At 44.4% G+C, this 27,777-nt stretch overlaps 1 protein-coding gene across 1 annotated transcript in view; it reads left to right on the top strand.

The window, feature by feature from the left end:
* LPCAT4 (lysophosphatidylcholine acyltransferase 4) overlaps nt 1–27,777 on the top strand; it is a 536,940-nt gene that overhangs the window by 134,925 nt on the left and 374,238 nt on the right. The window contains exon 2 of the mRNA XM_069238305.1: nt 15,374–15,516. Within this exon, the coding sequence (XP_069094406.1) occupies nt 15,374–15,516 (143 nt within the window). The remainder of the gene's footprint in view (nt 1–15,373; nt 15,517–27,777) is intronic.

Raw genomic sequence — 27,777 nt, 5'->3', positions numbered from 1 at the left:
ATTGCACGCACTATTCTCCATACCTTCATCCCAATTATTATCAAGGATTAAAATAGAAGTACTCCCAAGGCTGGATTTACAACGCCCAACTCCTAACATCCACCCTCCCCCCACACCACACCCCACCACCAAACAAAGTCATGTAATGGGGAGCCATGGCCAACATCCAATTGGTCAAGGGAGCCGCAGGTCAAAAAAGTTTGGGAACCACTATCATAAGGTAAGAACCTCACCTAACCCAGATTAGCATCAGTATGTGGGATGTCATGCGAAAACAGTTTAGAACATGAATTTGGAAAACATCTAACTAAAGAAAAAATATTTAAACAGCGCAGTCTGTACCTAGAAAGAAAAGGCACAAAAATGAATTCAATCACATTGTCATATCTACCTATCTTCGGTATGGATCAGCAACAAATCAGTCTTCGTCTTCAGGTCTTCTAATTGATCAGCATCACATCAGGCTCTCAAGAGCATGAGCCCAATGACAGAATCTCAAATCTTCGATCTCGCATCAATTTCAGAATTTGGTCTTCTCTACATCTGCACCTAACATCTCTCTCTATCCGTCTCTCTCTTCCTTCCCTCTGTCAGGTTGTTTTATCAAAGTTACCCAGACTATCCCCCAATTCCTAATTGGTCAATTAATCACACGATTCTTCTTTATCCAATAATTTTTGCTATTAAAATCTCTGAATTCTAATATTACACAATTCTCAGATTGTTGATTGGTTCACTTTGTGATGTTCTCATCATCCGGCTTATCAGGTATTGAAAATGTTGCATCTTCTCCTCCAAACAATGTCTCTATTGTTCGAGTCCTGGGAAAGTACGCTCTGAGCGCTTTACACAGTAGTTGGTACATTCTACTTCCATCATCTCCTGTCCGTCGGTTCATGCAAAGGTTTCAGCAAAGCAAATTTTTATTAAACCATAAGCAGTATTCTAAACAGAAGATCAACAAGTTTAATGGAACACACGCATATGATATTATGTATGATTGATCTCATTTTGAATAATAATAATTTAATGTTTAAAAGAGAATGGTACAAACAAAAGCAGGGAGTTGCAATGGGCTCACGATTTTCCCCCTCATACTCGAATTTGTTTATGGGGTGGTTTGAGGAAAAATGGGTGTGGGGCCCGGGAGCAGTGACTTGGCACACACATCTTATATATTGGGGGCGATACATCGATGATTGTTTTATGTTATGGACAGGAGATGTTGAAACACTAGAGAGTTTTTGCAGCCATCTCAATAATAATGAGGTAAATATAAGATTCACGTATAAATATAGCACTACTTGTATAGAATTTTTTGACGTTGAGTTGTTTATACATGACAACATGATAGAGAGCAGGTTATACCGTAAGCCTAAATTTTTAAACACTTTATTGCATGCAACAAGTGCGCATCCCAAACATCAAATTGAGGCTATACCACTGGGGGAAATGATTAGAGCAAGACCAAATTGTAGTAGAAATAGTGATTTTCATACAGCTATTGATGATATAGGGCATAGATTTAGGGTTAGGGGTTACTCGGAAGAGGTTATACGCAAGTCTCAACAGAAAATGTTGAAGATATCACGTTCGCAAACACTATTGCCCATTGAACAAAAGGAGAGCAAGAAGAAAGAGAGCACTAATCAGAAAGTGAGGATTATTTTGGATTACACAGAAAACTCTCAGAGATTGAAGAAACATTGGTCTTTACTTAATCGGGATAAGCTACTAAAGAAATATATTGGTAATAAACCGGAGGTCTCATTTAGGAGAGGTAATACCCTGAATAATATTCTTAGTCCTAGTTATCTCTCTGATATAACTAAGTCAAGTGTGCTCAGTGTGTATAACCTGGGCTTCTACAAATGTGGCACATGTGCAGTGTGTAGGTGGGCATGGCAGGCCAAGAAAGAATTTTATGGTAAGGGTGGAAGAAAATATGATATAGAATCAAATATCGATTGCAACACCAGGTTTGTGGTATATATGCTTATTTGCAAATGTGATAAAATATATGTGGGCAGTACGATACGCCAGCTTAAAGTTAGAATATCAGAACACTGGAGAGCGATAAGGCAGGAAGATGAACGGTATCCTATAGCTTCACATATGAAAATATGTGACGCTCAGGGAATTCATAAAGAATTCAGGTTCTTTGGCTTTGACTACTGTGAACTAAAGCCACGAGGTGGCAATAGGGAATTGGATCTAAGGAGAATGGAATCCACATGGATTATACGTTTAGGAGCTGTAGAGTATGGTCTGAACTCAGACTATGAGATGGAGTACTTCTTGGGTAAGAAATAGGGTGTATACATTGAAAAGAAAAATATGGAAGCTGGATGTGCATTGTTATAATTATTTGGTTTCGAATAGTAGGGTTGGTGATGTTTCTGACAATTATATGCACAGTCGTTGTTTTGGGGTAGCATTTGAGCTTTAGGATTTGTCTGAGGTACAAGTTACAATATTAGAAGTATTTGAGCCTATGTGAGAGAAGGGTGTGTAATCACCAGCAATTATGTTTGAACTCTAATATTGGAAAGGGAGTAAGAATTGATTTTCATTTTAGGTTATAATTAATCTAATAAATTCGAATTGTGTAATGTGAATAGCACATGTGCCATATAGTTATGGTAGTTTCGATTTTCTTTTTGGTTTTCAGGTATTTAATTGAACTCTTATGTCAATAATTTAACTACTTCTCAGTATGAAATTATTTAAGAATAATCTCATTTGGTTAACACTGTTTAGCAGTACGATCGGTATAATAATTGCTCATGTTCTGTTAGAGATTTAGTGCTTATTGAAAGATGGCAGGCACTGGGGTTGAGGTTTACATAGATCCGATTTGGGATAGTCCGTTTTTTATTTAGTCTCTACTCCTTTCAGGCGCTGGCAATTTTTAGTCCTTTCTCTATTATTATGATGGGACCGTGGTGTCTTTAAAATGGCGAAGTGGGAACTAGATTCCCCGTTTTGATAACGAGGATCGCGTACTCGCGTAATCTGGTACCGGGCATCACTGAGCATAATAGAATCAACAGAACCACGAAGGTAAGAACTAGGAGCCGAACATTGTGGAGCCCTTTAGTATAGGAGGAATTCTATTCATGATAGTCTACAAATGGCTTTTTGATGTTATTATTTGTAGGATACGCTGGTTAATATACATGTCTGACAACCTGGCACGACTGAATAGAAGAGTTGAGACTTATTTTGTACAGCGTATCGGATACACGTTTTGGCTTTCGAATTTGGATGAGTAATTGAATGTAGTATAATCAGGTACAGAGTTGAACGTTACTTGATTTTCGCACGTTTTTGGGTCTGGGTATTGGACAGCATGCTGAGTTTACACAAGACATGTAGCACTTTTGTGGTGGATTTTTGGTATTTTTGAAGCTATATTTATGTTCAATATCCACAACATTACAGGATCAGGAGAAGCATTAGATTAAGAATGAATATCACTGAGTATTAAGTAAAACAATTATTTAGGGCACGGTTTCCACTACTAGGCACAGTATATGTTCACCAACAATGGTGGGATTGCAAATAAGGTTTATAAATTGTATACTGATTTGTTTTCTATGGCATTATTATTATAGGGGGTCCTGATGAAGTCCTGGGGCACTCCCCAGACGAAACACGTGTTGAGTGGGACAAGAGTGGGATAAATGAATGGACCTTAAAAATACTCTTGTGAATTAAATATGCGAACATCGTTTGAACAACAAGTGGAATCCAATTACATTTGGAGATCGGATAAGTGAATTCATTTGGATCAAGACTGTACAAAACTTTTTGGAAGATAGCAGATGCTAATTTATTTGGACTTTATAGAGAATAAATGTGTTTTCTAAATTTGGATTAGATATAATTTGGTTTCATTCAAGTAATTACTGTATTTCATTATCTGTGGATAATAACGTGTGCCGTTACATATTTATATACATAAGCAGTTCAGTTAATCTGATTTGTCAGCATCTTTCTTTGAACATTAATATTCAGCTTCTGCACAAGGCCTGGCAAAACTAGGCCACGACTTGGGCTAAATTAAGCTCTACAATATAATGCAAAACATAAGTTATATCTCTCAATATGATATACTACTACGTTATTCTAATACATTTTCAATATTTCACATATGTTAGTCGTTCCTTTAATATAATTTGTGAATCTTGGCAACCACTCTCCGAGGTCACAAATTTCAAACGTGTAATTTCTTCTTTTTTTTTTTTACGTTAGTCATTTTCTACATTTTTCGTTATTCAAAATACATAAACATTCATTAATAATTTCTAATTAAGACATTTGCGTTAACAGCTTCAAGAACAGGAAATATTTCTCACAGCTTTGGCTTGTTGGCTTAGGCGTCCCAATAGAATGTTTCTAGCTAAGATTTAACTAGGCATAACTTGTAGCCACTTAGACCCAACAATAACAACAAAATCAAATGAACACTTAAAAAAAAAAATATTCTATGAACGCACTAAGTGACAGCCCACCGGTACCCGTTGCCCAAGAAGAAAAATCTGACCTCTGGCCTAAAAATACTGCGAAAGCCTGCAGGAGTTTGGCCGGTGGATCTCGCACCACCTACGGACCCAATACTTTCTGTGATGACCTGTGTCTGAGAAGGCGAGAGAAGTTGGAAATTCAACAAACTTGCTTCTTGAGTTGACAGTGTACATTTTGCCCTTTCCCAGTGATGGGAGACTTCAGAGCCTTCCTCAGACCCGGGCTAAGAAGGACAGCATCCGCATTCTAAAATTAGTGTGGGGACTCCGTCCACCCCCGATCTGTATCCTGAATACTCGGGTTCATTTCTAAAGTTTGTGTACCAAACAGAACCCTTATCGCGGACACCGAATGTACTCTTTTTTTTTTTTTTTTTACAAAACACGCTGTTTAGTTAAAAGCAGAGACATGATTTTCTGCTGCATGTGTCCACCGTTACACTGGGAGGTTTAATCACTTATCGTTCTATTCTGAATATTTCCCGTCAGTCTTACTCCCATAGTTCGTGTTTTTAAAGAAAGCTTGTGTTCCCGTGCCTTTCATTTACCTCCAATTTTCCACCCAAAATGCATGTTTTTTTGTTTGTTTGTTTACCAATATGTTATTTCTAATGGCCTAGCGGCTAGAGCTGATCAGCCTAGAAGTGTGGACCAGCTTTAAATTACAGCCTCGGCTCAGCATTGTGTGATTCTCGACAAATCGCTTAATCTTCTCGTGCCCGAATTCGCGCTGAATACATCAGAAGAAAATTCCCAGTTGCTCGTAAGCTATCAAATAAACCCATACTTTATTGTAAATTAAAATCGTTATAATTATTCGATTTCAATAAGACAACATTGTACAGTAGCGCATTAACAAAGCCGCTACATGGTCTTCAATAAAGCAGTGCAATTTAAAATAAATGACTATAAAGTACAGCATTAATTTACATGCGAAATGCAGCAATTCGAGCAGGAAATATCGTGGCGTTCCCTGGCTCAAAAGGATGCGTCCGAGTGTGCCAAGTATGCACTATAAGTTGTTTCATGTAGAATAAGATTGATTTTATATGATGAGCATAACTAGTGAGACGTCATTCTCAACAGTATTACCCAGTCGCCCGTAAGCTACCACTTCAGTAATGTATGTAAGGGTATTCCTATTATACCACAAAAGTGGCTGGTTAGCAAAGGAGAGCTAGTTGTACGTAGTTTTAGGACGCTCACAGTTTCAACATATGTATATCTCTCATATTTATACTTTTGACATATAATTGCACTATATTTTGTATATTTACAATTGTAATCATAGGAGGATTAAGTGATTTCCCAGAATTACCTCATGTCTTCAGCTGTGCAGTTTAGCCACTAATATCCCTGTTTAGTAAATATATTTTCCTAAACCTCTTTACAGGCCTGCAACGTTCCTTCTAAAAATGTTCTGGATAGCAACAATGTAAGGGAGCATATCTTCCTTCCATCAATGATTACAAATAGTTAATTGATTCTTCTTGACTGGTAGAAGCTGAGCTGTTTCCTTCAATCTGTCACTTTAAAATCTGAGGGCACAGGATTGCCTCTCTATCCATCTCCCCCTCCAAAAGAGAATCATCAGCCACTTCATTTCTCCAGCGTTACAGATGGCCCTGCTACCTTAAAACATGGGTATCACAGGGGCTGGAGTATCTGCTGGGTCTTGGGACTTCTAAGAGAAAATTAGGTAGGTCAGGCCGGCCCTGTTGTTCCAGCTTGCACTGAATGTGGCTGGGGGAAAACCTCATATAGGCTAAGTAACCCTGCCTCAAACCTGCCTTTGTCTTGCCTCATCCTGATTGGTAGGCCTTTGGCTCAACTACATCCCCATTTCTCTTATCTTTTTGGTATTGGTTGATGGCTTGCCTGGGCCATGTCCAAAATATGCCATATGCCCCGCAAGGAACTAATAACCCTGTATAAGGGAAATGTGTAATTTCTGGGGCTGGGGTCTTAGGCTACATTTTGCCGGAACGCCTGCAGTCGGTTGAGAATACATTTATGAGCAGATTGCTGACTTCCCATAAGAGCACTGCAAGTCTTATCATCCACTTGGAACTTGGTTTACTTTTCCTAAAGAACATAGTTAAAGCTGTGCCGTTGCTCCTTCCATTGGGTTAAAATCTGGAGCTCACCCCATACTACTTTTACCCACTCTATTGTTGAAGACTACCTAAGGCAAGACCGCTTTGATTTTATCCCCCGGCTTCCCTATTTCAAGAGGAGTCTTTCTGACCTAGGCCTGTCAAATCTGCTTTTTTCCCCCATGGAATGCTATCAACAGTTGTACAAAGATCCTGGTTAAAAGCCTTTTTTACCAACGTAGCGATGAGGTCAGACTCTCCAATTGTTTTTACATGAGCTCAGTTTGCTGCTATTTAAAGCTACAACACACTGATGCACCTGCACCACCACCAAGACCCGGGTCCAAGCACAACCCAACCGCAACAACTCATCAAACCCTAAACCTCTGAAGTGCATCCTCCCCAATGGTTACTCTCTCCATAAACACACCACCGAAATCTGGGACCTCCTTGACAGCATCATCCCGGACGTCGCATTCCTCACTGAGACCTGGACGAACAACACCTCAGGCCCATCCATCGCCATCCCCCAGGTGTACAAGATCACCCGGAAAGATCGCCCCAGCTGCCCTGGAGGGAGGGGAATCTCAATCGTCCACAACTCCAACCTCCGCCTGAACACACACTCCGAAGACTCCAAAGAAACCACTAACCTGATGGAACACCTCCGCTTCAAGCTACACACCAGCCCAAGATTCAACCATCAGGGGAACCGTCATCTACCGCCTTCCTGGACCCCGCATACCCTTCGCCGACTCCATCACAGATTTAATCTCTGCACAGGCCATCGCAGCCACCAACTACACCTTGCTGGGAGACCTCAACTTCCACCTCGAGAAACCACAAGACCCCAACACTGCTTCCCTCCTAGACAACCTCAGGACTTTGACAAATCGTGACAGAGCCAACGCACCCAGCAGGACACACCCTTGATCCCATCTTCACTACAAGAACCGCCGCTACATTCAGCCACACCACAGAACTCCCATGGACAGATCACCGATGCATCCACTTCACCTTCAACTCACCCACCGTGACCAGACCCAGCCATCGCATTGAAACTGGACAAGAATAACCGACAATCAGCTCACCGCCGCCCCCTCCATCGCCATGCCTATATTGCACGCAACGAGGATCCAAACACGCACCTTCCACAAGTGGATCACTGACTGCGCCAACACCATAGCCCCCCTAAAAAAAGAACAACAACACGCAAAGAGAGCCAGCTGGTTCACCCCCGAACTCCAGGAATCAAGACGCACCTGTCACCGCCTTGAGAAAATCTGGAGAAACACTAAGTCCCCAGAAGCCCACTGCAACTTCAAAGCCGCCACCACCGCACATGACCAGCTCATCTGAAACACCAGAAAGAAGGCCATCCAAGACAGGATCGCCTCACAACCACACAACAGCAAGGAACTCTTCAACATCATCAAGGAGTTTGCCAGACCCAACAGCGTGACAAATTACATCCAACCCTCACAGGACCTATGAGACAGACTCAACACCTACTTCCACCACAAAATCAAGAACATCTACAACAGTTTCAACGAGGACAACCTGTTGTAGTTTGGACTCTTGCTCTGAGCAAGACTGCTGGTCTCAGGATGACAGTTCTTTCGTTTGTAGGTGACTAAGTTTCTTCCTACAACTAGTTGTAACTGTTGTCCAAACCTTACCGGCTTACTAGCAGTACCTCACCAGAAACACAATAGTAAAAGGTGATTTGTAGCAGTCGCTTACGCATGGACTCAAAGTAAGATCTCTCAGGGTTGTCGTGGTTAAACGGAAATTACCCTTTTCTCACAGATTTATTATATCTCATACAAACAAAGGCAATAACACAGATGCAGTGAAGTTATAATAGTTTTTATTCAACATAACTGCAATTTGTGATAAGTTGCATGAACTGCAATGATTAGGATAATGAATATACCAAGCAACAGTATTGTGAAGAAGAGTCATTGTTATAAAGACCCCCACCATTGTGCAATATATGAAAGAAATATATGTATATGTATAAGATGGAATAAGCCCTAATACCCTAAGGAGAATAGGTCTAACCTCCTACCTAAAAGGAGAGCTGGGTTCTTTAAACCTAGTCTGCCAAAACCGTGTCCATGAGAGGAGCCCCCAACCCTCGTTACCTTGGAATGAGGTCTCTATCTCAGACTCCGCAGGGACACGGAAACTGGGTCAGCGTCAAGATGACTGCAGCATTGGTATCAGCGATGGTGGCGATGCCCTCTGGTCGGAATCCCTCTGATTATCTGTCTAAAGTGTGTTGTATTTATTCAGATCTACAAGGTCCCCTGACATAAGTGTTATTCATAACAATAGATAACAGGCATGCTTGGGACGGCAATTAATATCAACAATCCCTCGAAAGTATAGAGAGGGAAAATCCCTAAGTGTGAATACCTACTGTATATTTGTCTTTCGTGCTTGATCTTGACGCCTTGGCGCAGTGACACTGATAATAAAACCCATAACAAGTGGCCTAACTATAAACAAGGCCGCCATCTTAAAGGAAATAAATAATTAAATGGACTAAGACAGAGCAAGCTAAGTAGGTTAAAAGTCACTGGGTGACGGGGGCACGAGTTTACAAGCCTACGGCTAAGCTAACTCCTGTTATCCCGTTAAAACAAACTAGGATTCACTACAAACCCACACACCAAAACACCTCTCCCTCAACAACCAACTCCAACAAACCTGCTATCTCCACCTGCACACCCCTCTCCACTGAAGATACATTGAAAACCATGAAGTCCATACACTCTGGGACCCCACGGACCCATGCCCCCATCATGTTTTCAACAGAGCTGCAGACACCATCGCCCCCAAGATCTGCCTGACCATCAACTGCTCACTAGCTGCAGCCACCTTCCCCGACGACTTGAAACAACGCCGAGATCAACCTCCTCCTCAAGAAACCATTGGCTGACCCCACCGACCTCAAAAACTTCAGGCCCATCTCCCTACTTCCATTTCCTGCCATAGAAAAAGAAGTCAACAGCCAACTCACCACGTTTCTGGAAAGCCACAACATCCTCGACATCCCCCAATTCGGATTCAGGTCAAACCACAGCACCGAAACAGCCCTCCTGTTCACAACAGACGACATCCGCTTCCTATTGGACTAGGGAGAGACGGCGGCTCTCATTCTACTTGACCTCACGGCAGCATTCAACACAGTCCCCCATCACACCCTGATCAGAAGACTCCATGAAGCCGGCGTTAGAGACAAGGTCCTCGACTGGTTCCATTCCTTCCTCTTCAGCAGAATGCAACGAATGAGACTCGCCCCATTCCTCGCAGAACCCACACCAACCACCTAGAGTGCACCAAGGATCCTCCCTCAGTCCCAAGCTGTTTAATGTCTACATGGCCCCACTAGCCACCATCGTCCGAAGCTACAGAATAAACATCATCTCCACGCTGATGACACCCAACTCATCCTCTCTCTCTCCAACGAACCAGACAAAGCCAGACGCAACTTCCACAGGGTCATAAAAGCAGTAGCCAGCTGGATGAGAGATAGCTGCCTTCAACTCAACACAAACAAGACCGAGGTACTCATTCTGGGCCCCCAAGCCAGTGCATAGAGCGACTCCTGGTGGCCACCCACCCACCCACCCTTGGAAACCCACCCAAACCCTGCCAGCTACGCCCGCAACTTCAGAATCATCCTGGACCCCGACCTCAGCATGAACCATCAGATCAACGCAGTCACCTCCACCTGCTTGCGCACCATCCACCTCCTACGCAAGACCTTCAAATGGATCCACTTGATCATAGAAAGACCATTACACACACTCTCATCACCAGCAGACTGGACTACGGCAACGCACTCTATGCCGGAATCAACAAAAAACTCACCCGCAGCAACACATCCAGAACGCCGCTGCCAGATTGATCCTTGACCTACCCCGACACTGCCACATCTCACGATACCTACGCACACTGCACTGGCTCCCTATCAAAAAATCTCACCTACGCACACAAAGCCCTCCACAACACCAGACCTGCCTACCTTAACCAGCGACTCAACTTCCACGTCCCCCACAGGACCCTATGCTCAGCCCAGCACTCCCTCACAGAAGTAACTAGCATCAGGAAGACCAGAACAGGACGATTCTCCTTCCTCGCCGCCACCACCTGGAACACCCTACCCATCCACATCAGACAACCCACCTCCCTCCGCAGCTTCACGAAGGAACTGAAGACATGGCTTTTCTAGTCCACATCCGGGACACACACACCCATACCTCTCCTAGCTGCGCTCTATAAACTCTGATTGATTTAGTGAGACCATATTGATGTGTTTTTTAAATCCCAAGCATAGATTTTACCTAACATGCTTTAGACTAAGCACTCTGCACTTTTTGATGGCCTACCTCCAGCAGGGCACTTGGTTCTCCACTCTGCCCCTGTGTCCTTGTGACAACAACTCCAAACAAACGCCTGTCCATTTGATGCTCTTCTGTGGTTTGTATGTTTGTCCTAGATTGCAATTTTTACACACACTACTACGTTCTTATGACTTAAAATTAATCCTTTCAAGTTTGCAACAATTAAACACTTTAGATTCTGAGGACTGTTGCCTAGATGTGATAAGTTATTTCCAACAATCACTTAGAATTAGGGAACAAAAGAAGGGTAACACCCTCTGAGTAATTTTTCTCTCTCACCTTAAGTCAGTGCTCTTGCTCCTGCTGCAACCAATTTTAAATATCTTGTCAGATTGAGCTTTGTACTAACTGTTATTACATGATATGATCAATTTTAAGTGTTACAGGAGTGATTGTTTTTAAGAATTACATGTATTATTTTAAGATTGTATATTGTTTTCTTTGCTGGTATGTTTCCTTGTCTTCATTTCCTTTTTATGGCTTTTAGCTGAATAAAAGTATTTCACTGACGCTGTCACTGGCTTGCCTAGGCTCCACCCCTTATAAGAAGATTGGCCTGCTTTTTTAGGGTCGAGTGCAAAGCGCTCTGGCCCTGGTGTAATCTCTCTGTGGGCATTTAACCACACCCATTAGTTTGGTTGGCTTGTGGGCTTGCAGTTTAAAATTTGCTGGATTTCATTGGTGAAAGGCATGCGTACGTCATGCCTTTTCTGGTGTTTAGCCCTCCTTCAGCTCACTTGCACAGCCATCCTTCAGCTCACTTGCACAGCCATCCTTCAGCTCACTTGCACATCCATCCTGCAGCTCACTTGCACATCCATCCTGCAGCTCACTTGCACATCCATCCTGCAGCTCACTTGCACATCCATCCTGCAGCTCACCTGGAGCTCACTTGCACATCCGTCCTGCAACTCGCTTGGACATCCATCGTGCAACACGCTTGCACATCCATTGTGCAGCTTGCTCGCACATCCATCTTGCAACTCGCTTGCACATCCATCTTGCAACTCACTTGCACATCCGAAGAACCTCTGAGAAATCCCAGCCAGTGGAACATGCAAGTAACCAAACTCGAGGTTGTAAGAAATCCCCTGGAGAGACCAGAGGAATCAGTTGCTGTAGAGTATTCATTTTTAAGTGAACCGTTTGAATGTCCTGATTCAGGACGCAATAGGTCCATAATCGTACAAAAGTCACCGGTGACTTTCTTGGCCAGAAAGACCTGGGAATAGAAACCCATCCCCCTCTTCCGTAAAGGTAACTTGATTATGGCCCCATTCTCCAGGAGGGAGGCAGTGCTCTCCTATAGGGCCCTTTTATTGGCCAAATCCTGGGGTCACTGGGTGTGGATAAAATTAGGTTCTTGAAAATCCTGAGACACTTGTAGCACATAACCCTGCAACATTGTTTGGACTGCCCAGTTGTCGGAAATTGAGGTTCTCAGAATTTCCTAAAAGATGAGGAGACGACTCCCCCAGGAGCTCGGGAGAACATTGTCTAGTCAGGAGGGATGCTTGGGACCCCCTTTATCAGATGTTGGACAGGAGGAACCTGTGGCCTGAGAAGATTTGCATTGAAACTGTGAGCAGTTCTGCTGAAACTCTGTTCTACGATGTTTGTAAGGATCAGAATTCTTCCTGCTGGAATCCAAAAACTTTTGTTTTGGCCAGATGGGTTGAACATGTTCCTGGCTCTTAAAGATTTTCCAAGGACCTCCTACAACTCATCAACAAACAGACAACTACCAGAGAAAGACATCCACAATAAACAGTTCTTTTGAGCCGCCTCTACCTTCCAATTGTGCAAGTCAAATGATGTCTGGCAGCCACAGTACTTGCAGAGGTCATAGCAGGTGCCCTCAAATTGTCGAAATCAGAGAGGAACTTAACCTGGACTTCCATGCAGCTCAATAATTGAGAAAATCCTCACCTTCTTGGATTGCAGAGGCGAGAGACTCTTTAACCAATGACTGCGATGTGTACACCGCATACATTTCTGAATATAAAGAAAGACTAAGAGCAGCATGGGCCCTTTTAAGTGCTGCCATCTTATCCACAGAATCAGTCAAGAAAGTAAAGAAGGTTTCCCAGTCAGAGTAGAAAGGAGAGGATCAGGAGTAAGCACTTGCAGTAACTCAGTCTCCCCCTGTGCCACAGGATAAAGACTCCCATGAACCTAGGCACCGGAACTCTTTCAGGAGCTCTGCATTCACGTTTCAAAAGATTATAGATGGCAGGAATAACTGACACTTTAGGGACTGAAGGTCTTTGAAATTGTATGAACCAGTCACCACTCCTGCAGGGTTGATCCACATCCTGAGGAAGCTGGAGATTAGATGTCAGGCAAGAAATGACTGGTTCTAAGTCTTCTTTCAAAATATACTTTCCCATGACCAAAGAGACTAAGAGAAAATGTCTCCTTGTCATAATCAGAGGAAGCGCAAGATGAGATGGATGAAGGGCAGGAGACCCTTCTGATGGTAATATTTTTGAGCTTAGTTAATAATTTAACATAAAAATGACATATGCATAAAAAAAATACACGGCATCCAGGGTGACTCTAGCGACCCCTGAACACTTGCATAGTCTCCACAACTATGTAGAGAGACTAGAGAAGACAGCTATATGCACAGCAAAACAGAGAGGAGAGTCCCAAACTCTGCAATCTTTCCAAGTCTGAAGCGGCCGCTGAACTGAAGTGCCAGAGAAACGCTGCAGTACATAGTTACTGCATAACTGGAAGAAGAGCCTGAATGCATGCTTTACAACTGACTTCAGCCTAAACACGGCTCTGTAACAGGGGCCGCGGAGACTGTGGCAAGGAAGCTCGGAAGTCAGCAGCTAACCCAATACAGTGCAGAAAAGCACACATCTGGACTGCTCCAGAGAGGCCCATAGTCCCCGCCCAGGAGCCGTAGAGCAAGCGGTTCGCCCAAACCAGCGCCGCTGAGAGCCTGCTCTCAATCACAGTCCCTTGCAACCATGAGAAGGAGGATGTGGCGCCCCAGTAATCGGACGTCCACAAATAATGAGGAGCCCGTGCAACTGCGTAAAAAATTAAAAGGTAAGACATACCTTATCTTCTGTGAGAGGGGCCATTCCAACACCTCAGTCCGCTCTACCATGGAAAGACACAAACAATAACAAAAAAAACGGGACGTCATGGGAAGGAGAGGGCTCTATACTGCTTGAGTCTCTCTTTATAAAAAGAGAAGATCGCTTTTACAAGGGTGAGGTATATGAGTAAATGTACTCAATGGCTCTCTTAGGAATGGGACGAGTTTAAGAAGATGAGGTAAATCCTGATCTACAGACTGCGTCCACCCTTAAGCAGACCACTTTTGGGTTGCTGCTTATCGTCCAGTATTTGGTGCAGGATTCTGGAACGACACAAATGTTAGCACACACAGTATTAAGTGATGTCTCTTCTGTGTAGCAATTTATTCATCTGGCTACTTGTTCCTCTTCCAGTCCAGAAGTTGATTCTCACTCTTTATAACAGTTGGGGCTATTGTTCCAGATCTGTAATGGTTTAGACAGCCATGGGAAGAAGCCTACTGCTGCACCAGTACTATGGTCTGTTTTGGGCAGGCTCACTGAAATTATGAGATTCTGCAGCTGTTGCATTTTCTTTAAAATTATGGAATTGTCACATAATCCATCATCTGCTGCTTAATTTGAAGATTTTAACAAAAAATATTGTTTCTGATTTACAAATATCAAAAGTTAATATACTGCAATAAATGTTGCTACATGGTGGAAGACCCTTTGCAAGTGTTGACTGGTTACGTTTCAGTTGCTTATTGCTTTAATTTTATATTTTATCTGGTAATAATGAGGTGAAACCTTTACCCAAACAATGTTAAGGTTTGTAAAAAAAAATAAAAAAATAATGATGTAATAACTCGCTTTTTATTGATGCATAACTTAGTCTAGCCTGCCACATAACTACAGCGGGCACATCTTTGGGGTATTATCGCTTAGTTATCACGAGACACTCACACTCTCGCTTAGATCAGGTAGAATAGAGCTTGAAGTCTATCTTCAGTCTGTGTACTCCGATAACGAGGCTATGCAGAAGTCCTCATCAGGGCAAAACATTTTTCAAGGAATCTCAAGTCAAGTTATTGAAGCTAAAAGAATTTGGGGCTTACCGATCGTCCTTATGATGTATGCTTATGTTCATGCTAGTGAAACATATGCATGTGATACCACATTGCATTATAGTGGAATTGTTGTAATACATTTTAGAATGTGGTTGGCGGGTGCCAGTCCTAGCCTCCAGGATCCTTCTTTACCATGTTAACGCAACCATGTTTTTTGTGTGTTTTTAGTACTACCTGCTGGGACTGGTGCTGTTTCCGATCCGCTTCCTCCTGGCCTCGATCTCCCTGTTCCTCATGTGGCCCTTTGCCGTTCTGCGTGTGGCTGGCCTCTCTGAAGAAGAACTTCGGGAGCCAATCACTGAGCGGAGAAAGTAAGTGCTGTTGACATCTGTTGTGTTATTGGCCAGACGGTGTACCATCCTTGTACTGCTACAGAGCTAACACTAACAAACGTGTATCTGTGGTTCTGTGTTCTCAGTGAAAAGCTTTTGAGTGCTGAGATTCGTGTACAGTTTAGTGTAATATGATTGTTACGTTTTTCAAAAAGTTGTATTCGAGTTCCTGTGTGCAGCACATGACTTGAAACAGCCTTGTCAATATTTTTGCCAAAAGACATTATGTATTTAGTTTAATGATAAAGGTATTGAAAGATAGTACCAACATTTATAGTGTAAGAGCAAAGATCAAGCTGGAGACTAAGTAGTTTTTTTTTGGTATTCCATCAGATGAGTTGGCAAGTTACTTGTGTCTAGTGGTTCTTAATGTGCCTTCAATGAATAATAAGGTATGCATCCAGTGTATGCACGTTGACAAAAATACTTAAGATAAAATAATGCATGTCCTAACACATTCGCTTGACTGATAGATTTTGACTTTCAGAGGAGGATTGCAAGGTACAGCCCCCACACACCTCCCCCTCCCTCAGTTGCAGCACCACTGAATCAACTACCATTAATTATAATCTAAGATTAGCAGTACCAATTGATCTAGCTTTAAAGGGAAGTTGTGTGGTAATGTGAAGCATTGCAAGTAAATATCATGGGAATGGATCTGTCTTTGTATGAAAGCAAAGAGCTGTAGAATAATATTGATGCAAGTTCAAAGGTCAGGTGACAGTTGCACTGTCAGGCCAGATCTAAGCATCCATGTAGGTAATGACTTCCCTCCTCCCATCCATGCCTGTGACAGAGAAAAAGACCATTAATTATCTAGTTATCTGCGACACGTTAATTGTATTACAATGTAATGTGTGTGCCCCTGAAAGTTCAGACACCTGGATAAAGAAACAAAATGGTCACAAACAGCTGTGTGTAGGGCAGGCACTTTTTTGTGAAAGCACACAACTTTTGCCTAATCAAAACGTACTCCTGGCTCCTAACATTGGACGGAGCCAGATCCTCTTTCCTGGTAATTCTCACATAATTATCTGTTTGCAGGTGCTTTGTCAAGCCAGAATATAAGAAAGTGCACACATTAATGAGAAGACAATATGCTTACTTTACTGCCAGACCAGTTGCCAATCTTGCATGCTCCTTTTTATGTCAGAAAGATGCAAGCTGCATCTAGTCATCATCCTGTATTTTCCACACCACAGACTTCCAAGTTACGTAGTCTCATAACTAACATTTACTTACACCCCTTTCCTGTACAAAGCAATAGAGTGTAGAGCACAACTTTTACTGATGCCACAACAATGCTTAATATTTGGCATGTAAACTGCACTGTACAAAAGCTGCATAACATAACACAAATTAAAATCTAACCTGTCATTGGCATGGTCCTGTATAAGTTGTTATTAGACTGGTCTGAAATAACCTCTCATTGGTGTGCTATAACCTATAATTGGTCTGGTCTCCTATAAATTGTCATTTGTATGGTATGGTTTGGTCTGGTATAACCTTTCATTGGTGTGGTCTGCTATAAACTGTTGTCTGGTCTGACCCGGCCCAACCTGTCATTGGTGTGGTCTGGTATTGTCTAACCTGTCATTGGAATGGTTTGGTCTAACCTGTCATTGGTGTGGTGTGGTGTGGCCTGGTCTAACCTGTCTTTGGTGTGGTCTGGTCTAACCTGTCTTTGGTGTGGTCTGGTCTAACCTGTCTTTGGTGTGGCCTGGTCTAACCTGTCTTTGGTGTGGCCTGGTCTAACCTGTCTTTGGTGTGGCCTGGTCTAACCTGTCTTTGGTGTGGCCTGGTCTAACCTGTCTTTGGTGTGGCCTGGTCTAACCTGTCTTTGGTGTGGCCTGGTCTAACCTGTCTTTGGTGTGGCCTGGTCTAACCTGTCTTTGGTGTGGCCTGGTCTAACCTGTCTTTGGTGTGGCCTGGTCTAACCTGTCTTTGGTGTGGCCTGGTCTCACCTGTCTTTGGTGTGGCCTGGTCTCACCTGTCTTTGGTGTGGCCTGGCCTATCCTGTCTTTGGTGTGGTCTGGTCTAACCTGTCTTTGGTGTGGTCTGGTCTAACCTGTCTTTGGTGTGGTCTGGTCTAACCTGTCTTTGGTGTGGTCTGGTCTAACCTGTCTTTGGTGTGGTCTGGTCTAACCTGTCTCTGGTGTGGTCTGGTCTAACCTGTCTCTGGTGTGGTCTGGTCTAACCTGTCTCTGGTATGATCTGGCCTGGTCTAACCTGTCTTTGGTATGATCTGGCCTGGTCTAACCTGTCTTTGGTATGATCTGGCCTGGTCTAACCTTTCTTTGGTATGATCTGGCCTGGTCTAACCTGTCTTTGGTATGATCTGGCCTGGTCTAACCTGTCTTTGGTATGATCTGGCCTGGTATACCCTGTCTTTGGTATGATCTGGCCTGGTATACCCTGTCATTGGTATGATCTGGCCTTGTATAACCTGTCATTGGTCTGGTTTGGCAACATAAAAGGATGATGGACGGAGTGCAGAAACTTTTCAAACACTCGCCCCCAGTCACAGATCTGAGTTAAATCCATTGTGATTTTTGCTCAACATACCACCCCAGTTAGGACCCCGCCATATGCCAACCAGTCTTGAGCCTGCTTCCCATGGCAGCAGTCTATCCCGAACTGCCAGGCCAGGTCCTCCCTGGACTGGAAACGAGCATTCTGGGACTGGTTTCATCAGACAGGCTAGCTTAAATCCAGTGGCACAGTGAGCCACTGGATTCAATGTTTTTTTATTTTTTATTTTATGATGTTGGTGTGTGTGTCCTAAGTAGCTAGGAGTATGCCCAGACGTGCGTCCCTTGCTTGCTGCGCTACTGGATTCAAGCTAACCTAGCTGATGAGTGGTGATACCCTGAAACCTGTCACAGGATGCTTGTTACTGGTCCAGGAAGGACCTGGCTTGGCAGTTCGGGCCAAACTATTCCCATGGGGAACGTGTCAAGACTGATTTGCAAATGGCTGGGTCCAAACTCGGGTGATGTGGCAAGCAAAATAACAATGGATTAAACCCAGGTCTGTGACTGGGGATGAGTGTTTGAAAAGTTTCAACACTCCGTCCGTTTTATTTTGTGATGTTGATTGATCTGGTACGTGCTGGCCTGGTATAACCTGTCATTGGTCTGGTATGGTCTGGTCTGGTCTGGTATAACCTGTCATTGATAAGGTATGGTATGATATGGTCTGGTATAACATGTAAGTGGGATAATATGGGCTGGTCTGATCTGGTACGGTATAACCTGTCATTGATCTGGTATAACCTGTCATTGGAATGGCATGGCCTGGTATTCCCTGTCATTGGTATGGTATGGTATTGGTTGTCCTTTTATGGTGTATTATGGTACGATATGGCCTGTCGTATAGTATGGTGTTGTATTACCTCCCATTGTATTGAATGATATGGTATGACATGGCCTGTCATTGTATTGTATTGTATTGTATTGTATGGTATGGCCTGCCATTGTGCTAAATGATATAGTATGGCACAAACTGTTTTCACTGGCTACATTGTTAGCACGGAGAAGAGTCACAGCAGAGAAAAACATGCAGTTTTTAACTGCTTATTGGGATTGAAAAGATCTCTGCATGGTAAAGAAGTGTACTCCTCCCTGAATACCCAACTGTACTGCTGCCTGGATCCCTAATGCAGATTTATTTTCCTTTTTGGTCATAAGCAAACACAGATTCTGCTTGTGTGCCATTACATAGGCTTGTCTCACAGATTGTGATCTTGTTGGACCGGGAGTGGTGCCCAAAGTGCTACTCTCATAGTGGTCGAAGGCTAATGCCTTCACCAGAAGTTAAGCAGCACATATGTGGTGGTGGCAGCTTATCGTGTGGTGATCAGTTGTATTAAACAGAACCGTTTTACCCTGTGTCACTGGAGTGAGTCCTATAGACTCACTCACCTTTTCAAAAGCGCAGCTGCTGTGTGAGTAACTCACCCTTGGCCTACCCTCATGTAAGTTGTGGAGTGCTGCACAACACAGGAGTAATGACTGCGTTAGTTGTATGTGTGCCTAGGAAGGGGATAGTACAAGGATGGAGCAGTACTATGCAGTGCCTGTGTGGTTAGTACATGTACAGGGTGTATGTATATTGAGAGGAATACATTATATGAGATGTAGCCCAATGCAGGGCATGTGTGGTTAAAGCATGTGCTGAGTGTATGTGTGCTTGTGTGGAGTACAATATGAAGGGAGAAGTGTTGTGCAGCGTGCACATAGAGAGAGAGAGAGAGAGAGAGAGTGTGTGTGTGTGCTGGGAGTGTGTTTGTAAGGAGCACAACCTATTCAAAACAAAAAAGCTTCAGTGTTGAACATTGCGTGCAGATTGAATGTGTGTAGTGAATGCATGTATAAGTCTAAGGGTACAGTGAATAGAGGCAACAGTGCTTGGCCCAAAGTGTGCTATGAAAGTGTACTGATACTGAGTGAGTGTTCCTACAATGGTACATTGTATGGAGGAACCTGGGTTCCAACTTGGGAATTCCAGGCCTGCCTGATAAAAACATGAGGATAGGAATCCTCCCAGACCGATTTGTATATTGCTACGTTCACGTGAGGTGGATGGGGACACTCCAAAGAAGAAAGGAAGACACTCCCTTTACATTGCAAAAGACTACTCTTTGATTCAGTGATAAATCACAAGAAAGGGGCGTGGACAAATATCATGCATTTGATGTCTGGAAAAGTACTATAAGAAGGAGAGGTTAAATCTTCAAAAATGTGTCATTTGCCAAGAAGCCAGATGGGCTTTGTGAGAAGGGAAGCTTTGTAAGAGTTCTGCTAGTGGTCATGACTGGAGGCCAAGACCTGCTAGTCTCCCCACCACCAACCCAACACCACAGTGCCTGCCAGCTTGCCAAGACCTTTGTGACCTGTGAGGAAGAGGAGAGCATTGGAGGAAGCAAGATCCAGCGGTGAGCCCTACTGTGAGGACATCCTGTGAGAGGTGCGAGGCCTCGGCTGTGCCTTGATCGGGCCATTGTCCATGTGCAAGACTGTTTTTGGTGACACCCCCCCCCCCCATGCCAGGAGAGGGCCGCTGTAGACTGAGCCGTGTGGGTCTTACTGCGCCTTCATCACTGTGCTGCAGAGGGAAAGCTTGCGCACCCAGTGCTGACATATCGGTTGCAAACAGTCCTACTTCTCTGAACTGAACAGAACCCGCTGCTATGATTTTGAAGGGGCCAGCTGCATCGCTGAACGTTCTGTGCTGCAAGAGTGGGTAAGACATGAGCTACTCTATTTGGGCCTCGGGGAACTCACTGGAAATGTTGCTGCAGCATAATAGACAGTTTTGACTAAGTTCCTAAAAGTCAGAAGGGAGAATTCTTGAGTGCGGCCTAATAATTTGCATTCTCTGATGCGGCCACCAGTGAATGGGTGATAACCCTAAACATGTTACACGAAGGAGGGTGGGCCAGGGATTCGACTAACAGCTACTAGTGCCCTACCTCACATTTCTTTGCATATGTAGAGGTAGAAATAAAATACTACTTTCACTTAAAAAAGCAAGTTTTTGGCTGGATATAGATTTATTGTTCGTACTGTTTTCATCTTCTAAGTCTGTACTACAGTGTCACCCTAGAGGATATAAATGCAATATTGCAGCTAAGATTGCATTTGGAAACCGAGTAGAATGCTTTTTAACATTATATAAGTGTGTCACTGCAGTATCGCCCTAGAGCCTTTAAACATTAAATAAGTCTGTGGCTACTTTGTCAAAGGGCCTCAAAGCAAGTGCAAGCAGTGGAATGACGCTACTAAGGAAATTATTCAGTACTTGGTCCTTGCTCCTTCGAAGAGACAAACATAGGAAGAGACAAAGTGAAACCAGTAAGGTAATGAGTGTGTCAATGAAGCCAACCAGTGGTAAGTAAAGGGTGGGCCAATCAGTGGGTCAGCAAAAGATTTAGCATGTGACAGCTTGTGCGCATCTCATGCAAGTGATAAAAATGGAATGATCCGAATTGTAAATCCATTACTTCTTAAATCAATGTAGGCAAAATGTATCACTTTATCAAAGGTGCATCCATTTTATCCTTGTCTGCTGAAAGTAATCAAAGTTAACAAAGGCAGTATTGTTACGCTGGATAGCAAATCTTTGAATATGAGGCGGGCGATTAAATTGAATGGATCTTCACACTGAGCAATGAAGATTAAACTCAGCGAAAGTGAGTAATCTTTTGTAAATATTTGCAAGTAATACCTTGGCAATGAAGGTGTTGTTGCCTAGCATTCAGAAAATAATCCCAGTTGGAACAGCTTTCAGAGGGCTGCTGGTCATGCAGGGGTTACTGACCCCAACATTGTGTTATGGCCTTTTATTTCTGATGTCCAAGAACCTGACCTACTATGGGTCCTGAGCAACTGGGCCTGGTAGTACCCCTTCAGCACTTGACTCTCAATGGTAGTGCAGGTTGAGGAGTTCAAGGCTCTTCAAGGGTGGTAGGGTTTACGGTGTGCACAAGCCTCAAAATACACACACTAAAGGTAACAATTGATTTTCCAGTCATATACTGGCTTTAGGGATAGAAGCATTCTTTAGTATAAATACAAAGAACATAAAAACCTAATGATAAATAATATCCACAGTCTGTTAAGAGTGGCAGCTAGCGTAGTCCTGGGCGGTATCCCAGACTTCATCTTTCCCTCCTAATGAGGCTGGTTATTCCCCATTCGATAACGGAGGTGACTGTCACATGGGTAACACCTGAAAAAGTCTGAGTTAGGCCTTAAGAATCCTCTTCAGCAGCGCTGCACACTTAGTTCATGTACGTCCCTGGGAGGCCTGGTGTCCTGAAACAGTCTTACCTGACCCAATTGCAGCTAGAGTGCTGGACGACCAGGGCAAGACTTTATGTGGTCCGTACCCTTAATATTGGTGGACCGTAAACTCTCACTCATTTCCTGATGACATATTGTGGCTGCCACAGTCTCCAGGTGGCCTGTGTTTGTGTCAGACAGCCAAGGGAGCCACATAGAAAAGATCTAAGTGTTATAGCAGTTGTCCTAAAGGGCAGGTCCCTTGTGGCTGACCACCCAAACTGGAATCCTCTTGACCCAATGTTCCAGGCAGGCAACCCTGACTTCACAGTGGCCCCTACCTCACATACAGGGGTTAACTCATTCACCCAGCAAGGCCACCAATCGAACTTTGCAGTGGCCCCCACCTGGCATACCTGGGTAGCCAACTTCCACCAGGTGGGGCGGAAGGCCCACACTGTAGCGACGGTCCTGACTAGACCCAAAGTCTTCCACTAACTCACTGGAATCCACTCACTTTCATTGAGTTTGGCAGGTAGGCAGAAGGCTGGTGCTTTGGGTTCAGGGCATGTGGTCTTGACTTCCTGGGTGATGGCCCCTCACCCAGCAGGGAAACTAGTAGACCCTAGCCATGGACCTGGTTACAGCAGCTGGAAGTCTTGGTGATCTTTCCAAGCTGGGGCACAGTGCTTTTAAATAAGTTGTGTGACTCGGGCTCCCAACTTTATAGTCCCAGCTCTCAGGAATGTCAGCATACCACATCTCCTGCTGGGGAGTTGCAGCTCAATTGCGCTCGCAAGATCAAGCAGTGCATGCCACTAGATAGAGACATCTTGTAGGCAAAGGGTGAGTTAAGTGCACAGATGCATAATTTTATATGAGTTGACACTACTACTGTGACCTATGTAACAATGCCTGTTCACACTTCTGATTACTACAAAACACCAAACTGGAATGCTGACACCACCATGCTCTTGTCAATTATCACTTGGCAACGGTTGCATCCCTCTACCACTACAAGGGTAGTGCTTGGGACACCACACTCAGTCTAACAAGACCCTAATACCATGAAATAGGCCATGGTATATAAACATGGCCTGTGTTTGTTCATGAACAGAAATCACTACCATGGCGTCCAGATATCCATGCAGCTGTGGCACTCTTGCAGGGGTGCATGTTCATCAACATGCAACTGATTTCTTTTTTTTATCAAAGTCATCCTCATTCTAGCTCTTATCCGGACTATGAAAACAGTCTCACCATTGTCAATAGAGTCAGAAGGCACTCAGATGTTTGGAAGCCATCCTGGAGAGTACCCCTTAACTAAGTTTTTTATTCTGTTCAGATTGTTTTAGAAACATTCCTAAAAAAAATGAGGGGAGGTGGTGTTATAATGTTTTCTTTTCCTCATTTATCTATATTTTCTTAATAATAAATCAGGGTAATGCTACAATTGGATAATTGGTTATCCAATTAACCATTCTTATGGCCTGCCACTCCAGCAGGTTGTTGTGGATTCTAATTGATGGACTGCTTAGTATTCTGTTTCAGTTAGGAAGTTGGTGAATCTCGGTATGTAGTAGCATGATTCTGATTTACCAAAATAAATCTACACTTGCTCCACTTTGCTGAGAAGTCTCATTTCTACACTTGCCTCAGCTTCTATTGATCAAGACTTGCATACTACATTATAATATAAAACAATGCATATAAAATACATGAAGTGTACAGAAACCACAGCAAAAGCCAGATAGAAATAGCATCTCAAAACGTTACTAGCTAGAACAAAATTACCATCTACTTTACTACAACTTTCAACACTGCCATTTCCTTCACTTCCTCACTTGCCAAATATCCTGTGCTGCTCTTTACACTTACAGCTTCCTGGATCACCTACCCAAATACTCCCTCATCAAGTTTCTCTCTTCTTCCACACTGCTAACCCCTCTACCAGTACCATCTGCATGACTAACCACACCCCCACTTCTTCCCCGCTACTCTGTTCAACGTATTTCTCTACATTTTAGTTCCATGAAGGAATGCAGAACGTCTTTTCAGAATATTACCACCTGCCCTTCTCCTTCAATCATGCATCCCAGCCGTATCTCTAAATGTCCTTTTCATCCTTCATCCACTTAAATCTTGTGTTTCCCAGCCAAACCATGCCTACTCTCCCTTGCTTTCTCTGACTTCGACCTCTCCACAAGCAGTCTAATTACCCACATTCCATACTTTGTACTAACTCTTGATTACAGTCTATTTGAATCTCCCTGCTCACTCTCCCGGACCCGGTAAAATATTTGAGGACCTGATGGGAGTATGCACCTGGTATGCCACTTCCCTTCAGGTGAAGTGAGAAATTGAAGGCTGATTGTGCACTCCAATCTCTCACTAAAGATCTGTCCAACAAAGCGTATAAATGATAAGATGTCTTTGGCGAAACTTCCCATGTTTTGGCTTCCCTCAAAAAAGATTAAGCTATGGTTACCCTCGCCAGAATACTTTCCCACCTTGACTATGAGAAGTTAACTATACATTGGAGTGTCTCTGCTAACACTGTGAAAATTACAGAGAATTCAGAACGCAGCTGCAAGATAATTTCTTACAGATCTGAACCTCAGTGACTACTCTGACTGGTTATGGCTTGACAAATCACCTGCGAAGCACTGTGCATCACACAATTGTAGGTAGCCATATATGTATTAGAGAAATTTCTGATGGATACACCTACCTGTGGATTCCTCACCTAAAGAATTCTCCCCTCGTGCCAGCCTCGACGGAAATTTCTTCTACCTCTGCACGTCAACGATGACGTCACAATCGCCCGACGCCGTATGACGTTATCTAGGCAATAAGAAGCCCTCGTCGAGGTGCAGACGTCCGTTCCCTTTTTTCCGTGCCTCCGAGTAGCGGTTTTTCTTCGAGGCTCACAGGGAGCTACAGTTGCGTATCGAAGGTTACAATGTCGCAACCAAGAAAATCCGGTTTTAAGCCTTGTAACCAGTGTGGGGGTCGAATGTCGGTTACTGATCCCCATGAGAATTGCCTCTGGTGCCTTAGCTCCGACCATGAGGTCGAGTCATGCGGCTCCTGTCAGCGCATGAACCCTAAGGCGCTTAAGGAAAGAGAGGCTAAATTATTCTTGGCCCATTCCAAGAAAAAGAAGGAGAGGCGTCATCGGAGAGAGTCCTCTTCAAGATCTTCAAGGGCTCATCATCGCCATGGAGACTCTCGGCGCCGTCACGACTCCTGGCGCCGATCGAGTAAAGGACGGTCCAGGTCCAGATCGGCATCTCCGTCAGCTTGGCGCCGTCCGACGTGGGAGATAAGCCTGCCCGTCACTCCTCCACCTCCTACGACTCCGACTTCACCTGGGTCTGTTTTCGAGGTAGAGCCTCTTCAGAGGCCAGAGGGTTCTCCTAGCCAGGAGTTGCCTGGCCCATCTTTGGCGTCTATGCCGGCGCCGGTGCAACAGCAATATCCAGCTTTCCCGGGTATGGATCCTGCGGCTTTTTTGAATGCCATGTTTAAAAATTTTTTCACCATGGCGCCGGGTGGAGGACAAGCAGGTCCGTCGGGCCCTTTGGCCTTTAATTTGGGTGTTCCGACATCTTATAAGTCAACGCCTTTTATGCCATTTTTGTCTGCTGCAGCCGAAGCGGCGCCGAGGCCCTTGACGTCACCCAGGAGACCTGCAACACCTGCTACGGCGCCGATGGATTCGCCTCAGATCCAGTCCAGTCAAGGTTCCTGTGGAGCCGAAGGGTCCGGCGTCGGATGGATCCGATGTTCGGCACCGACGAAGATCTTCGGCGTCGGCTGACGCCTTATCGACGCCGGGTCTTGAATCTAGGCTTCGATCCAGACGTCTGGCTTTGCACCTTCTAGAGGAAGAAGAGTACAGCAGACAACACCTGGAAGAGGGTGAAATCTTGGAGCCTTCCGGTGACTTTCAAGGACTGGATACTGCAAGTGGCATCGATACTTCCCCTGAGTGGGATCTGGCTTCCCCTGGGGAGTACACTGAGGAAGCTGCATCTTTTCATGCAGTAATATGGAAGGCTGCAGACTTCTTAGATCTTCCTCTTCCGGCTGCGGAGGTGAAGAGGAACCTTTTGACAGAGGTGTTACATCCAACTTCTGTGACGGCAGAGCCTCTCTTGCCTTTTAATGAGGCTCTTCTAGACCCTATCAAAGACATTTGGAAGAAACCTGTGTCTTCAGCAGCTGTCAACAGAGCGGTAGCACGACGCTATCGGGCGGCACCAGGTGACCCTGTCTTCCTCTCCAAGCACCCGACACCGGAGAGCTTAGTAGTTCAGGCCTCCTGTTCTTCCAGGTCCTCTCCTGGCTCGTTTCCCGGAACCCCTGCGGACAGGGAATCGAAGAAAATGGACCATTCTGCCAAAAAGGCCTTCTCTTCATGTAGTATGGCCTTAAAGTCAACCAAAGCAACCTGCATTTTGGGACGTTATATTCATGCCCTTATGGAGGAAGCAAAAGGCCATCCAAACTTGTCACAGGAAGTGTTACAATTGCTGACGGACGCTCAGGCGGCAGCGACCCTGTGATCCAGTCTGGGTTAGACACTTCGGACTCAGTGGCAAGAGCTATGGGCAAGTCCATAGTTTCCAGACGACAATCTTGGCTGCGTTCGTCTGGCTTTTCATCGGATGTGCAGGCGACTCTCCTAGATCTGCCCTTTGATGGTGAAAAACTCTTTGGGACAAAGGCAGATTCTGCTCTTGAATGATTTAAAGAGAGCAGAGCCACAGTGAGGTCGCTAGGACTTCAGTCAGCTGCCTTCTCCTCCTTTAGGTCTTATAGGAGGTTTAGGGGTTTTGGACGTGGCTCCTCCTTTCGTGGCAGATTCCAAGGACCACAACAAACTGAAAGCTCCCTGCCATACAGATCTTTCAGGGGCAGGGGCAGGGGCAGAGTCCGTACAAGAGGAGCCATCCAGCAGCACTCTGCCTCTTCCTCTTCCTCGGGAGGTGTGCAGCAGGGAAAGCAACCTTAGTCCTCCACCACTTCCTGTCCACTTGTCTCTGGTAGGGGCGAGACTTGCCCATTTTCTTCCAATGTGGGAGTTTATAACAACAGACTCTTGAGTCCTCTACATTGTGAAGAGGGGGTATGCTCTTCCCTTTCGGGAGTTCCCTCCTCCCTTCCCTCCCCACCAGGAGGTGTTATCCCTATTGGCAAAAGGCGCAGTAGAGTTGGTTCCCGAGCAGGAGAGGGGTCAGGGCTTTTATTCAAGGTACTTCCTGATCCCCAAAAAGGATGGTCGGTTAAGACCAATTCTGGACTTGAGGATTTTGAATTGGTTCCTCAGGCAGGAAAAGTTCAAAATGCTGACCCTTTCACAGGTTCTTTTGGCATTGAACAAAGGAGATTGGATGGTGTCTGTCGATTTGCAGGACGCATATTTCCATATTCCGATCCTCAAATCGCA

The sequence above is a fragment of the Pleurodeles waltl genome, chromosome 6 (assembly GCF_031143425.1).
Source record: "Pleurodeles waltl isolate 20211129_DDA chromosome 6, aPleWal1.hap1.20221129, whole genome shotgun sequence".
Classification (NCBI taxonomy): Eukaryota; Metazoa; Chordata; class Amphibia; order Caudata; family Salamandridae; genus Pleurodeles; species Pleurodeles waltl.
This window is presented reverse-complemented; position numbering and strand designations above follow the sequence as displayed.